We start from the raw sequence: 13,721 nt of genomic DNA, 5'->3' as shown, positions 1-13,721 counted from the left end.
CTTTACTCTTCCTGCTTAGAGCCGGCAAAGAGAATGACTGGGGGGGGGGGGTGGAGTTAAGGGGCTAGCTATATAGACAGCTCTGCTGTGGTGCTCTCTTTGCTACTTCCTGTCAGGAAGGACATTATCCCACAAGTTAGGATGAATCCGTGGACTCGGTACATCATGCAAAAGAAATAAGTAAACTCAATATGTCTAATGGTTCATATAACTCATCCAAGTCTATGCATTTGTTTACTATTTTCTCATAAAAATTCCAGATCTGGTTTATAAATTGCAGCTAGCGTAATGCAGGAATACATTGTACCAAGTATATACCGTACATACCAGGTCTTTATCCTGAAACTTCTCGATTGGAGCAAACTGGAGCAGCCCCATGCAGCTTAGCTTCTGTAAACTGTTGTAAACAGAGAAGATGTAGCGCCTGCAAGCAAAGCACAGATATCACTTCAGTATTGCAGTACTCAGGTGACATGGCCTCTGATTGGCTGTATTGCCCCCCCCCCCCCCATGCAGCTTAGCTTCTGTAAACTGTTGTAAACAGAGAAGATGTAGCGCCTGCAAGCAAAGCACAGATATCACTTCAGTATTGCAGTAATCCAGCTCAGGTGACATGGCCTCTGATTGGCTGTATTGCCCCCCCCCCCCCCCCCCGGGAAAATCACTTTTTAATTAAAGGTAACTTTTTTCTTTGCAGTATATTACTCATACCATGCTACTCTAAGTAGGCAATTTAATGTAATCCATGGTCCTTAATATACGGATAGGGTAGTTGTCTGCTAAAGCCACAAACCTATAACATCATATTATATAAGTAAATTATACCCTTTTCTAGAGAGTTACTCCTAAATAACGTTATATGAGGTAAGGATTTACTTACCGTTTATACAGCAGCTGCTGGCGCATTGGCCGGGGCAAGTGTCTTATTAACGTGTGCTTTTTCACAGGGTGGTTCAAGAAATCTTCAATATTATCAACCTTTAAATAAATTATACAATTAACATATAGTCCTACATAAGTGCAGCAAAAGTGAAGTGCGTCCTAAAAACGCCTAGAGAGTATCTCGCAGCCGAGAGTTCACAACGGCAAAGAAAAAGAAAAGGAGAGAGAGAATTAATTAATTTTACCTTGTAACTGACTTGTACGATCTGTATGAAGACTGACAGTGGCATGCACAGTAAAATGTCACTAATAAGCGCCCAGCCAGGCCCGTACTCTATGTGCACTTTAGTAGGCGGGACGTATCTCAGCCATGAATTCTCATCCACATACACTGAAGTGTAAAAATCATAATAGTTAAAACACAGAATGTAACAGGTAATAAAATCACAGTTGTGCATAAGATTTTGCAAAAACAAAATTTATGCTTACCTGATAAATTTCTTTCTTTCTTGACACAATGAGTCCACGGATCATCTAATTACTATTGGGAATATCACTCCTGCCCAGCAGGAGGCGGCAAAGAGCACCCAGCAAAGCTGTTAAATATCACCTCACTTCCCTCCAACTCCAGTCATTCGACCGAAGCAAAGGAGAGAAAGGAAGCAACAAGGTGCAGAGGTGTCTGAGGTTTATATTATGATAAAAGCCTGTCTAAAAAACAGGGCGGGCCGTGGACTCATCGTGTCAAGAAATAAATAAATTTATCAGGTAAGCATAAAAGAAAATTTATGCTTACCTGATAAATTTGTTTCTTTTTAGACACGATGAGTCCACGGATTTCATCCTTACTTGTGGGATTACGCCTCCTGGTCAGCAGGAGGAGGCAAAGAGCACCACAGCAGAGCTGTTAAATAGCTCCTCCCCTTCCCTCCCACTCCAGTCATTCGACCGAAGTTAGGAAGAGAAAGGAAAAGCCAAGGTGCAGAGGTGTCTGAAGTTTACAAAATTAATAACATTGTGTCTAAAAATAAACAAATTTATCAGGTATGCATAAATTTTCTTTTCTTTTTAAAGACACGATGAGTCCACGGATTTCATCCTTACTTGTGGGATACAATACCAAAGCTAGAGTACACGGATGAAAAGGGAGGGACAAGACAGGGAACCTAAACAGAAGGCACCACTGCTTGAATAACCTTTCTCCCAAAAACAACCTCAGCCGAAGCAAAGGTATCAAATTCTTAAAAATTTAGAAAAAGTGTGAAGAGACGACCAAGTTGCAGCCTTGCAAATCTGTTCAACAGAAGCATCATTTTTGAATGCCCATGAGGAATCAACAGCCCTGGTGGAATGAGCCGTAACTCTTTCAGGAGTCTGATGTCCAGCAGTCTCATATGCAAAACGGATGATACTCTTCAGCCAAAAAGAAAGAGAGGAAGCCGTAGCTTAATCTCCTGATTAATGTTCATGTCTGAAACAACTTTAGGACGAAAACCTAGTTTAGTACATAAAACTACCTTATCTGCATGGAATATAAGATAAGGAGAAGAGTCTTGTAACACAGAGAGTTCAGACACTCTACGAGCTGAAGAAATAGCAACAAGAAATAAAACATTCCAAGATAATAACTCAATATCGAAGGAATGCATAGGCTCAAACGGGGCCCTTTGAAGAACATTGAAAACTAAATTAAGAGGGGCGGAGTCAACTGTGAAGCTGTCGAGACGCATGTTCTGGCAGCTCCTGCTACTTTAAATATAATATAAGAATTTAAAGACTGTACAAGCCTATATATTGGTACAAGAAGACAATTAACTATCATGGGCTACCTATGCACCTAAAATCACAGCGAATAATGCTGCATTGAGAACACCTTTCAACCATCGGGTGTGAACTGCTGACTAGAGACCCGGGAAGCCGCCATCTTTTAGCCTACGCAGTGATTGCAGGAAGGAGCGAGATTACTAAGGGGCTATTGAATCTTTCCCATACTGGACGTTTGTCTACACATTTAACCATGGACACTGCGGAGCAACTTATGGAGAGGATGCACTGCCTTTTAGATGGCTATCGCAATGCGTTTCAATGTTTTCTTGCAGTGGCACCCCGGCAGGCAGAAGTGTTGCCTGTTGTTTGCACTAACCGCGCTCCCTCTACTGCTGTAGTCCCCAAGAGGGACGATACTTTGGGGCCCCAGCGGTCCTCACTCATTTGGCACCAGCGGCGCATATTGGGAGTGGAGAACATGGTGGCAGTTTGCTCAAATGGATTTGAAGGGGGAGGCGGTCCATCTAAAACTGAACACCCAATACCTTTGGGCACTATGAATACTACCCACGTAGCATCAGTCATGGCGGATCATAACCTCCTGGCAGGACACCAAATATTTCCTACTCTGGCCCGTAGTGGTTTGTTTGGTATGGGACAAGCAGATCGGATCGGCGAGAAGGCAGTTCAAAACGGACCCTACCGTATAGAAGCAGAGCTCTTCCCTCGCTCTGACTGCCCTACCCAGTTTAGCTTCATTGTCAGAGTTCAAAGTTTTGCTCAAACAGCGGCCCTCCATGATGCAGATGTGAGAGTGGGCGTAGGTTGAGCCCTTGTCTTTTTCTTTCTGCACAGTGTTAAATCTGGCCATATTGTCAACTGACTGAATAGTGAACCATGTTTTGGACCTTGTTATCCTTTTTGCTTATTGTACTGCACGTTCTCAGGCTTTGTGGGGACATCTCTTATTTTTGATTATGGTATTGTTCATTGTGCCTGTTTTTGGGCGCTCAACATAGACCATATTTATGATTGTTTATTATTCGCAGTCTTATACTATGTTTAAGAAATGTTTATACTATAGATATGTACTAATCTAGCTAAATGTTATACAGTAATGTAGGGTTGGCTGTGAGCATATGTGCAAATGATGTACTTTTGGTCTTGAGTAATATCGTTTGAGCAGATATTGTGTGTGTAACGTTACTGACAAATGAGCTTTGCTATAGCAAGGATGACTAAACTGCAGTATCATAGCTATAACTACTTTATCCCTTTGCTTCATAACTAACTGTTAACTGCTTTTCATGTTAGATATAACTTTTTAAACATGTAGAAGTTGTTCCCTTTAGTGCAAAGATTTATTTGTTAGGATAAGTCCGGTCTTATTGTATATTTATATATAGTTAATGATTGCAAGCTCCTATTACATTTGGTATGATCACTGTAGGTGTATATATGTTTGTCATTCTGCACTCTCAAACTCCTTAGCCCCTACATGTACCCTCCAATTCTAGGGAAATCTCTATTGTAACAGACATACTCCTAGTAATATGGTGCAGCCTTTGATTTGGAAGCTCCCCTGCTAGCGGCCGAAGCAGTGGGCGCATGCTTCTTATGAGTGTGTGGCTATATAGATGTATTTTAGTTTTAACTACATGTTGCCATTAACTTTTGGTAATTGTCATATAAACAGAGCTACTACATGTGACTGACTCATCTACCCTTCCCATACCGGATGTCCTGACAGAAATGGAAGTCATCCATTTATATAATCAAGCTTAGCTTGTCCCGCTAGGGGCTTGCTATATCCCTTTATTGCGGACAGTCTCCTTTACCTTGCTCTGGTACATATCCTTGAAGTTTGGTTCGCCCCAGCCCAGAGTAGGTGTTCCTAGGCCCTTATTATAACCGGAGACATACTTCCTTATTGTTATCTGCCCTAACCAATTATTTCAATAGCGTAGAGTTCCTTCTATCATATCTCCCATACCTAACTGCCCACCTCCCCCCCCACCCCATAATAATGTACCTCCTAATTTAGGAGATCTAACTACACGACTTATCTTGCCTATGTCGTATTCTGTTTATTCCTACTTAATTATTTTACTATGTTGGTGTTACCAGTTCTCCCACATATTTTTATACATAGCATTTCCATATACTTAATAACAATAATATACTTTATCATAAATCCCATTAGACATAGTACCGCAACCATCACTACTTTTATGCTTGCAGCTTTTCATTTTCCCACAGTGTTGACTTTATCCCTCTTTTTTTTTTTAGCATAATCAAAATGATCAGCTTCACTTACAAATTGAGTTAAAAGTTTTAAATCTAACAACTCTCCCAGTCTTAAACCTACTCAATTTAAAGTTCATCCTATTCATACCCCTTAAAAATTGTTTTACTATATTATTAGTTACCAGCTATAACATCATGAAAATGTAAAATCTGAGGTGAATGTTAAGGGATCCATAAGTGATCTCTCCTATTTTAAGTAGCCTTCTACAAATGTTTATTTTTTCTTTTCATGGTTTGAGGCCCAAGAGAGGCCTCATATGTTTGCAGAGAAGGTTTCGATTATCATTGGCATCTACCTACTTTGTCTTTCAATAGTACAATTGATATTATTAACCTTGGTTTTTGCAGCCTATAATGTATACTATATAAGATACCTTGTTATTGTTTCTCTTTGCAGGTGACTGTATATTGTTCAATTGTTTGCCGACATTTTTCCCTCAATAAAAATATTTAAAAAAAAAAAAAAAAAAAAAGAAAAAAAAAAAAAAGAAAACTAAATTAAGACTCCATGGAGGAGTAATTGGCTTAATATCAGGAACATGTAAGCATAGATTACTCTTGTTGCTACTTTCCCTTTAAGACCTCCTCACAGGTGTTTAGGCATTCCTACTTAAGGCATCACAATGCTTCCCTTCACTGCTAGGTAATTTGGATTTCCCAGGATTCCCAGCTACTCAGCCTGTTACTGTTTGCTGCCTAATTGACTCTAACTGAATCTTGTTTCCACAGGCAGTTTACTCACTGCAGCCCTCAACCGGCAACCCTCTTTGTTGTGCCTTAGGAACTATCAAGCCTGGCAATATTCCAATAGTTCCGTTCTTCTATTGCTCATCTGTGAACACGCCGCAGCGTGTGACGTCATCAGCAATTAGGATCCGGACTTGTGGATTAGAGGTCTGGATTTCACTACCGGGACCGTCAGCTAAAGGTAAAGTGGTTCCTGCAACTACCTCTTCATTCCTATGCACTGTCCCACTGCTTCCCAGTTTCATTCCATCTGTCTGCCTCATGTGCTTTGCAAGTCTGTTCACAGTTGTTACGGATACAAACGCTCTTAAAGGGCCCCTGACATTCTTATTGTGCTTTGCAAGTCTGTTCACAGTTGCTACCGATACAAACGCTCTTAAAGCGCCCCTGACTTTCTTATTGAGCTTTGCAAGTCTGTTCACAGTTGCTACCGATACAAACGCTCTTAAAGCGCCCCTGACTTTCTTATTGAGCTTTGTAAGTCTGTTCACAGTTGCTACCGATACAAACGCTCTTAAAGGGCCCCTGACTTTCTTATTGTGCAAAAGTATATCAGTTTCTACAGACACATGGAATATGGCTTACTATGTTTCCGGATGATAACTAATCTAAACATCTATGATCATAGCAATAATACCCAGCTGTATGCACTGTAATTATAAAATTAACCTGCTTTAAAATCTATGAGCTCATAGTAGGTCATTTATGAATATTCTATACATGATATAAGTCACCTTACATTCTTATGCTCCCACACAAACACGGTCACCCTAAGTTCTATGAGCATAACTAGAAAGTTACATGATATTAACTCTCAAGGTGTGGTGTGAGACTGAGTGGAGCTAAGGTATACTATAGGTACTTATCATATTGCACCGTATCCTGACATATCTAAGGACTAATAAATCTCTTTCTGCACGCCAGGTACGTTGGAGTTTGTTCTTCACAAGATTCGACTTCATCATCACATGTCACCCTGCCTTCAAGAATGCCAAGGCTGACGCCCTTTCCAGATACAGTTCTATACCAGAGCAAACAAGGCCCCCTGACAAAGTGATACCTTCTGATAGGATCATCGGCCTCACACTAGGTAAGACAGATCTGTTTAAATTCCACCTCTCCACTGATCCAATGATCAACAGTCCCACATTGAAGAAACACCCCAATGGGTCGTTGTACCATGGACGATAATTATATGTCCCTCTCACCTTAAGAGATGAGATACTCCGTACAGCACATGATACTCCATTGTCTGGCCATCCAGGATACCGTAAAACTTTACATCTCATACAAAGAGATTTCTGGTGGCCTAATTTGGTACTCAGTGTCAAGGAATATGTGAAAACCTGTGCCGTATGTTCCAAATGTAAAGCATCACATACTCTTCCATATGGTTATCTTTTGTCACTCCCTGTGGCAGATAGGCTATGGCAACACATCGCGATGGACTTCATAGTGGAACTCCCTCCTTCTTCAAACTACACCGCCATCTGTGTTGTTGTTGACCAATTCTCAAAAATGGCACATTTCGTGCCTCCTGCTTCTGAAACAGCTGATGTTTTTGAAACATATAGTTCGCCTACACTGACTCCCTGACTCCATTACAACTGATAGGGGTTCACAGTTCATTTCTAGGTTTTGGTCACAACTTTGCAAATCCCTGCACATCAAAAGGCGGCTGAGCTCCGCATATCACCCACAGACGAATGGGCAAACAGAGAGGACAAACCAAACTCTCGAACAGTACCTGCACTGCTATTGCACGTTCCAACAGGATAATTGGTCCTCGCTCCTATCCACTGCCGAGTTCTCCTACAATAACACGGTAAACACCTCAACCAAACTAACTCCTTTCTACATTTACTATCGCTACCATCCTACCTATCATCTATTCCACAGAGATGAGACCGTATCACCTTTAGTAAATGAAACCGTGAACACCTTGGCTCAATCCTTCACTCAACTCCAAGAGACCCTTAGAGCTGCACAAACCAAACAGAAACACTACTATGATTTGAGACGTTCTAAGCCATCTGAACATAACTCAGGAGATATGGTTTGGCTATCCTCCAAACATCTCCGCCTCCAAATACCGAGTAAAAAGCTTGGAAAATTATATATAGGTCCTTTCAAAATCATTAGAGTCATAAATGCAAATGCAGTTACCTTAGAGTTACCATCTTCATTCCGTATACATCCGACTTTCCACGTTTCCCTCCTCAAACCATATGGACCTGTCCGAACATCCTCACAAGAGGATTCCGACCCAGTACCATTACAGGACGATACGGTATATGAAGTTGCTGACATCTTGGACTCCAGGTATCATCGCCGTTGCTTACAATATCTGGTTCGATGGAAGGGGTATGGCCCAGAAGAAGATTCTTAAGATTCTTGGGAACCGTTTTCGAACTTGGCAGCTCCAAGGCTTGTCTCTTTGTTCCACCGCCGTCATCCGGACCGTCCTCAGCCTTGATCTTTTGGCGGCTCCTTGGAGGGGGTGTACTATCCGGAACATGTAAGCATAGATTACTCTTGTTGCTACTTTCCCTTTAAGACCTCCTCACAGGTGTTTAGGCATTCCTACTTAAGGCATCACAATGCGTCCCTTCACTGCTAGGTAATTTGGTTTTCCCAAGATTCCCAGCTACTCAGCCTGTTACTGTTTGCAGCCTAATTGACTCTAACTGAATCTTGTTTCCACAGGCAGTTTACTCACTGCAGCCCTCAACCGGCAACCCTCTTTGTTGTGCCTTAGGAACTATCAAGCCTGGCAATATTCCAATACTTCCGTTCTTCTATTGCTCGTCTGTGAACACACCGCAGCGTGTGACGTCATCAGCACTTAGGATCCGGACTTGTAGATTAGAGGTCTGGATTTCACTACCGGGACCGTCAGCTAAAGGTAAAGTGGTTCCTGCAACTACCTCTTCATTCCTATGCACTGTCCCACTGCTTCCCAGTTTCATTCCATCTGTCTGCCTCATGTGCTTTGCAAGTCTGTTCACAGTTGTTACTGATACAAACGCTCTTAAAGGGCCCCTGACATTCTTATTGTGCAAAAGTATATCAGTTTCTACAGACACATGGAATATGGCTTACTATGTTTCCTGATGATAACTAATCTAAACATCTATGATCATAGCAATAATACCCAGCTGTATGCATAGTAATTATAAGGTTAACCTGCTTTAAATCTATGAGCTCCTAGTAGGTAATTTATGAATATTCTATACATGATATATGTCACCTTACATTCTTATGCTCCCACACATAGATTCTCTTAACATCTACTGACACTTATTTATTAACATCTTGACCCTAACACAGTCACCCTCAGTTCTATGAGCATAACTAGAGAGTTACATGATATTAACTCTCAAGGTGTGGTGTGAGACTGAGTGGAGCTAAGGTATACTATAGGTACTTATCATATTGCACCGTATCCTGACACTTAAACACAGGCCCGATCCACACCAGGGCCTGACAAAATGAGTGAACATCTGCCAAACGTTTGGGTAACAAAAACGACAAAGCTGAGATTTGACCCCTTAAGGAACTCGTCGATAAACCCATCTCCAAATCTTCTTGGAGAAAGACAAAATTCTAGGAATCCTATCCCTACTCCATGAGTAGCCCTTGGATTCATACAAATAAAGATATTTACGCCAAATCTTAAGGTAAATCATTCTAGACACAGGCTTACGAGCCCTAATCAAGGTTCCTATGACCGATTCAGAAAACCCCCGCTTGGATAAAACTAAGCGTTCAATCTCCAAGCAGACAGCTTCAGAGACATAGATTTGGGAGAAGGAATGGTCCTTGATCAGAAGGTCCTTCCTCAACAGAAGTTTTCAATGTGGCAGAAATGACATTCCCACCAGATCTGCATACCAATCCTGCGAGGCCAATCCGAATCAATAAGAAAGGCCGACGCCCTCTCCTGTTTAACTCGAGCAATGACTCGAGGAAGAAGCGCAAAAGGAGGAAATAGGTATGCAAGGCTGAAAGATCAAAGAACCACCAGAGCATCTATCAGTTCTGCCTGGGGATCCATGGACCTCAACTCGAACCTCGGGAGCTTGGCATTCTGTCGAGATTCCAAGAGATCCAACTCCGGCCAACCCCACTTGAGAATCAGGCTGGAGAACACGACCAGATGGAGTTCACACTCCCCCGGATGAAAAGACTGTCTGCTCAGAAAATCCGCCTCCCAGTAATCCACTCCTGGGATGTGGATCACTGACAGATAGCCCACCTCATGATCTTGGCAACCACGGTCATCGCTAAGGAACTCCTCGTTCCTCCCTGACGATTAATGAAAGCCACTGAAGTTATGTTGTCCGACTGAAATCTGAAAAACTGGACCGAGGTTAACTGAGACCAGGCCAGAAGAACATTGAATATCGCTCTTAGATCCAAGATGTTTGTAGGAAGAAGGGTCTCCGCCTGAGTTCATACTCCCTGAGCCCTCAGGGAACCCCAGACAGTTCCCCACCCTAGAAGACTGGCATCTGTTGTCACAATCACCCAGGACGGTCTGCAAAAGCAGATTCCCTGGGATAGATAATCCAGAGACAACCACCATTGAAGAGAATCCCTCATCTCCTGATCCAGAGTTATTCAAGGAGACAAGTCAGCAGAATCTCCATTCCACTGCCTGAGCATGTCCAATTGCAGAGGTCTGAGGTGAAACCGAGCAAACTGGATGATGTTCATTGCCGCCACCATCAGTCCGGTTACTTCCATGCACTGGTCCACTGACGACCGAGGAGTGGACTGAAACGCTCAACAGGTATCTATAATCTTTGATTTCCTAACCTCTGTCAGAAAAATCTTCATTAGTACAGACTCGATGAGAGATTCCAAGAAAGTCACTCTTGAATTCAGGGTTAAAGAACTCTGTTCCCGATATACCTTCCACCCGTGAGCTCTTAGGAAGGAAAGCACAACGTCTGTATGAGACCTTGCCTGTTGACAAGAAGGCGCCTGGATGAGAATATCGACCAGACAGGGCGCCACCGCAATGCCTCGTGGCCTTAGAACCGCCAGAATAGGCCCCAGAACCCTTGTGAAAATCCTGGGTGCCATGGCCAATCCAAAAGGAAGAGCCACGAACTGGAAGTGCTTGACCAGAAAAGCAAACCTTAGGAACTTGAGATGATCCCTGTAATAGGAACATGCAGGTACGCATCCTTTAAATCCACTGTTGTCATAACTTGACCCTCTTGGATCAAAGGGAGAATGGAACGAATAGTTTCCCTCCTAAAGGACGGTACTCTGAGAAATTAGTTGAGATCTAAAATTGGCTTGAAGGTTCCCTCTTCTTTTGGGAACCATGATAGATTGGAATAAAATCCCAAGTCCTGTTCTTGTACCGGGACAAGAACAATCATTCCCAGGTTGGAAAGGTCTCTTACACAGTGTAAGAACTCCTACTTTTTGTCAGGTCTACAGACAACCCTGAAAACAGAAAACTGCCTCTGGGAGGAAAACATTTGAACTCTAACCTGCAGACCTGGGATACTCTAGTGTCCAGGGATCCTGAACATCTCGAACCCGAGCTAAGCGAAAAAGAAAAGTCTGCCCCCTACAAGATCCAGTCTCGGATCTGGGGCCCCATGGCAGGCTTTTTGGATTGTTTCCCTTATTCCAAGATTGATTGGGTCTCCATGAAGGAGTAGTCTTGTTTGGAGACAGTAGAGGGAGAATTTCCCTTGAAATTTCGGAAAGAACGAAAATTGCTGTGTCATCCTTTTCTCTTATCCTGATGGAGAAGGCGAACCTTACCTCCCAAGATGTCAGAAATAATCTCCGACAGGCCAGATCCAAACAAGATCTTCCCCTTGTAAGGAATAGCTAAACAATTACGAATGTATGTATGGAGTACTTTTTAAAGTACGGCAAATCACCTGTACGGGTCTCAAAGCCCTGCTCACCTAAACCACCTCAGAAGGGTGAAATGTTGAGTGGACCTCGCCGGGGATAGAACCTACAACCCTTGGGTTGCTACATAACTGAGCCACAGCGCCAAGTTTGCTGAGCTATCTGAAAAGATATAGAAGCTTAGACTAAGGATACATCCGCAGACCAAGGCTTTGACCATAAAAAGCTCTGCGAGCTAGAGAAATCCCAAATCTTTGCTCCCAGCTTTGATAACATGAAGGGAAGCACCCAAAATAAAGGGATTAGCCAGTTTAAGGGCTATTATCCTATCCTGGATTCCATTCAAAGAAGCATCCGTCCCGATACCATCGGACAACGCCTCAACCAATATGCCACCGCACTAGTGACGGTAGCAATGCACACAGATGGTTGTCATTGAAAACCCTGGTGTACAGAAAAAAAACTTTATTTTTTTTATTTTATTTTTTTAAACAACGACTGAGGAGTCGCTGTTGTCCTATGTAGCTAAAACCTCCTTAAGTAACAGATGGAGGTGATGTGGCTTAAACTTGAGAGAAACAAGTTTGGCCTCAACACGAGGAATTATACTGCGTTAGAAACCTCTCTTGCTGAATGTCTGTTCCACCTCTAATACTTTCCCACCAATACTGGGAAAGGAGACAACGCATCAGAACATATGAGAAGAGTGAAGTCCAAGAATGAATTAGAGGAAACGCAGGGCACTGCATGAGAGGGCAACAACATTTTTGGGACTCTTGAGGCAAAAAAATGGTGATATTGAACCTTGTAATCGCGCTACAGAACTTGGCGGCGCTATACAAATACAAGGCAATAACAATAATTTTAATAAATTTCTGGATAACAACCTCATAGTAAAATATTGTCTCAGAAAACACTATGCTTAAGGATTAGGTTCCTCACATACATGAGAAACAGAAAAGACTTGAAGGTTCCACATTTGCATACAAAGAACCAAGATCTCCAAAAAAAAATTAGAATTTTTTAATCATAGCAAACTGCACAAAAACTTTACTGTCACTTTAAAATTTAAAAAGGAAAACTCTTTTCTTTTTATTTATTATAGTGTAAATTTGGCAAAACAGCTTAACTTAAGCGTGCAACATAACAGAATCCCTTAGCATGAAACTGCAGAGGTTCCTGTCTGAATCAAACGACTAATTCCCTCTGAGTAGTACATCATGTCCGGAACCCCACCGCAACAGCGGAAGCCAGTCTCCGGTCCCAATTACGCTATACAATGAGAAGACGCGTAATAGGACCATAAACTGCACAACTTCCTCCTACGTAATGCAATTTTAGGCTCTCCGGAAGAGAAGGGGAAAAAAAGGCGCGCTATGCAAAGGCCGCCTCCCAAAGGACCGCCAGTCGTGGGAACACAATTGCAATGCCTGCCTCTAATTGCCCAGTGCCTGCATGTAGCTTTCGATTATAGTCTCCTCAAATATAAAGGAGAGCTGATATCTGAGTAAAATAAAGTGTCCATATCCACTAAGGACTCCTTATATGTCCCACTTACACAGTGAGTCGCCAAATTCTTCTGATTTTTTTCTCCCCAGAAATAAAAAAGTCGGTACTTAACTTACCTCACATTCTGCCCGACAGCCAAGGCAGCTCCCAAGTTTGCGAAGTCCTATTCCTCGCATGGACCTGTGAATTAAGAGAAAATACTGAGTAATATCCCTCAGATTTTTCAGGGTTAGGGCAGCAACAGTATATGGGAGGCGCAGTGAGAATTATGTCCCACAAGTTCCCATTGCTTTAAAGCCACCAAATGCTCTACTGAAGAGACTGATATGGACTACGGCTACACCCTAGGACAAAGCAGCACTCTCTGGCACTACTTTAAAAATAATAAACTCTTGATTGAAGAATCTAATCTAACACCTCACTTTGCCTCTTCCTATCACTAACGTAGGCAAAGAGAATGACTGGAGTGGGAGGGAAGGGAGGAGCTATATATACAGCTCTGCTGTGGTGCTCTTTGCCTCCTCCTGCTGACCAGGAGGCGTAATCCCACAAGGATGAAATCCGTGGACTCATTGTGTCTTTAAAAATATATTTTGTTTTCTTTCTAATGACACGATGAGTCC

At 42.4% G+C, this 13,721-nt stretch overlaps 1 protein-coding gene across 4 annotated transcripts in view; it reads right to left on the bottom strand.

The window, feature by feature from the left end:
* Nucleotides 1-13,721, bottom strand: part of GTF3C1 (general transcription factor IIIC subunit 1) — a 274,627-nt gene that overhangs the window by 203,634 nt on the left and 57,272 nt on the right. For all 4 annotated transcript variants that reach the window (XM_053694472.1, XM_053694474.1, XM_053694475.1 and 1 more), the window contains exons 17-19: nucleotides 1,128-1,273; nucleotides 881-978; nucleotides 328-424 (exon numbers count right to left, since the gene is read on the bottom strand). In XM_053694472.1, coding sequence (XP_053550447.1) covers nucleotides 328-424; nucleotides 881-978; nucleotides 1,128-1,273 — 341 coding nt within the window. The remainder of the gene's footprint in view (nucleotides 1-327; nucleotides 425-880; nucleotides 979-1,127; nucleotides 1,274-13,721) is intronic.

This window comes from Bombina bombina, chromosome 11, assembly GCF_027579735.1.
Source record: "Bombina bombina isolate aBomBom1 chromosome 11, aBomBom1.pri, whole genome shotgun sequence".
Taxonomy (NCBI): Eukaryota; Metazoa; Chordata; class Amphibia; order Anura; family Bombinatoridae; genus Bombina; species Bombina bombina.
Note: the sequence above shows the minus strand (reverse complement) of the source record. Positions and strands in the feature narration are given on the sequence as shown.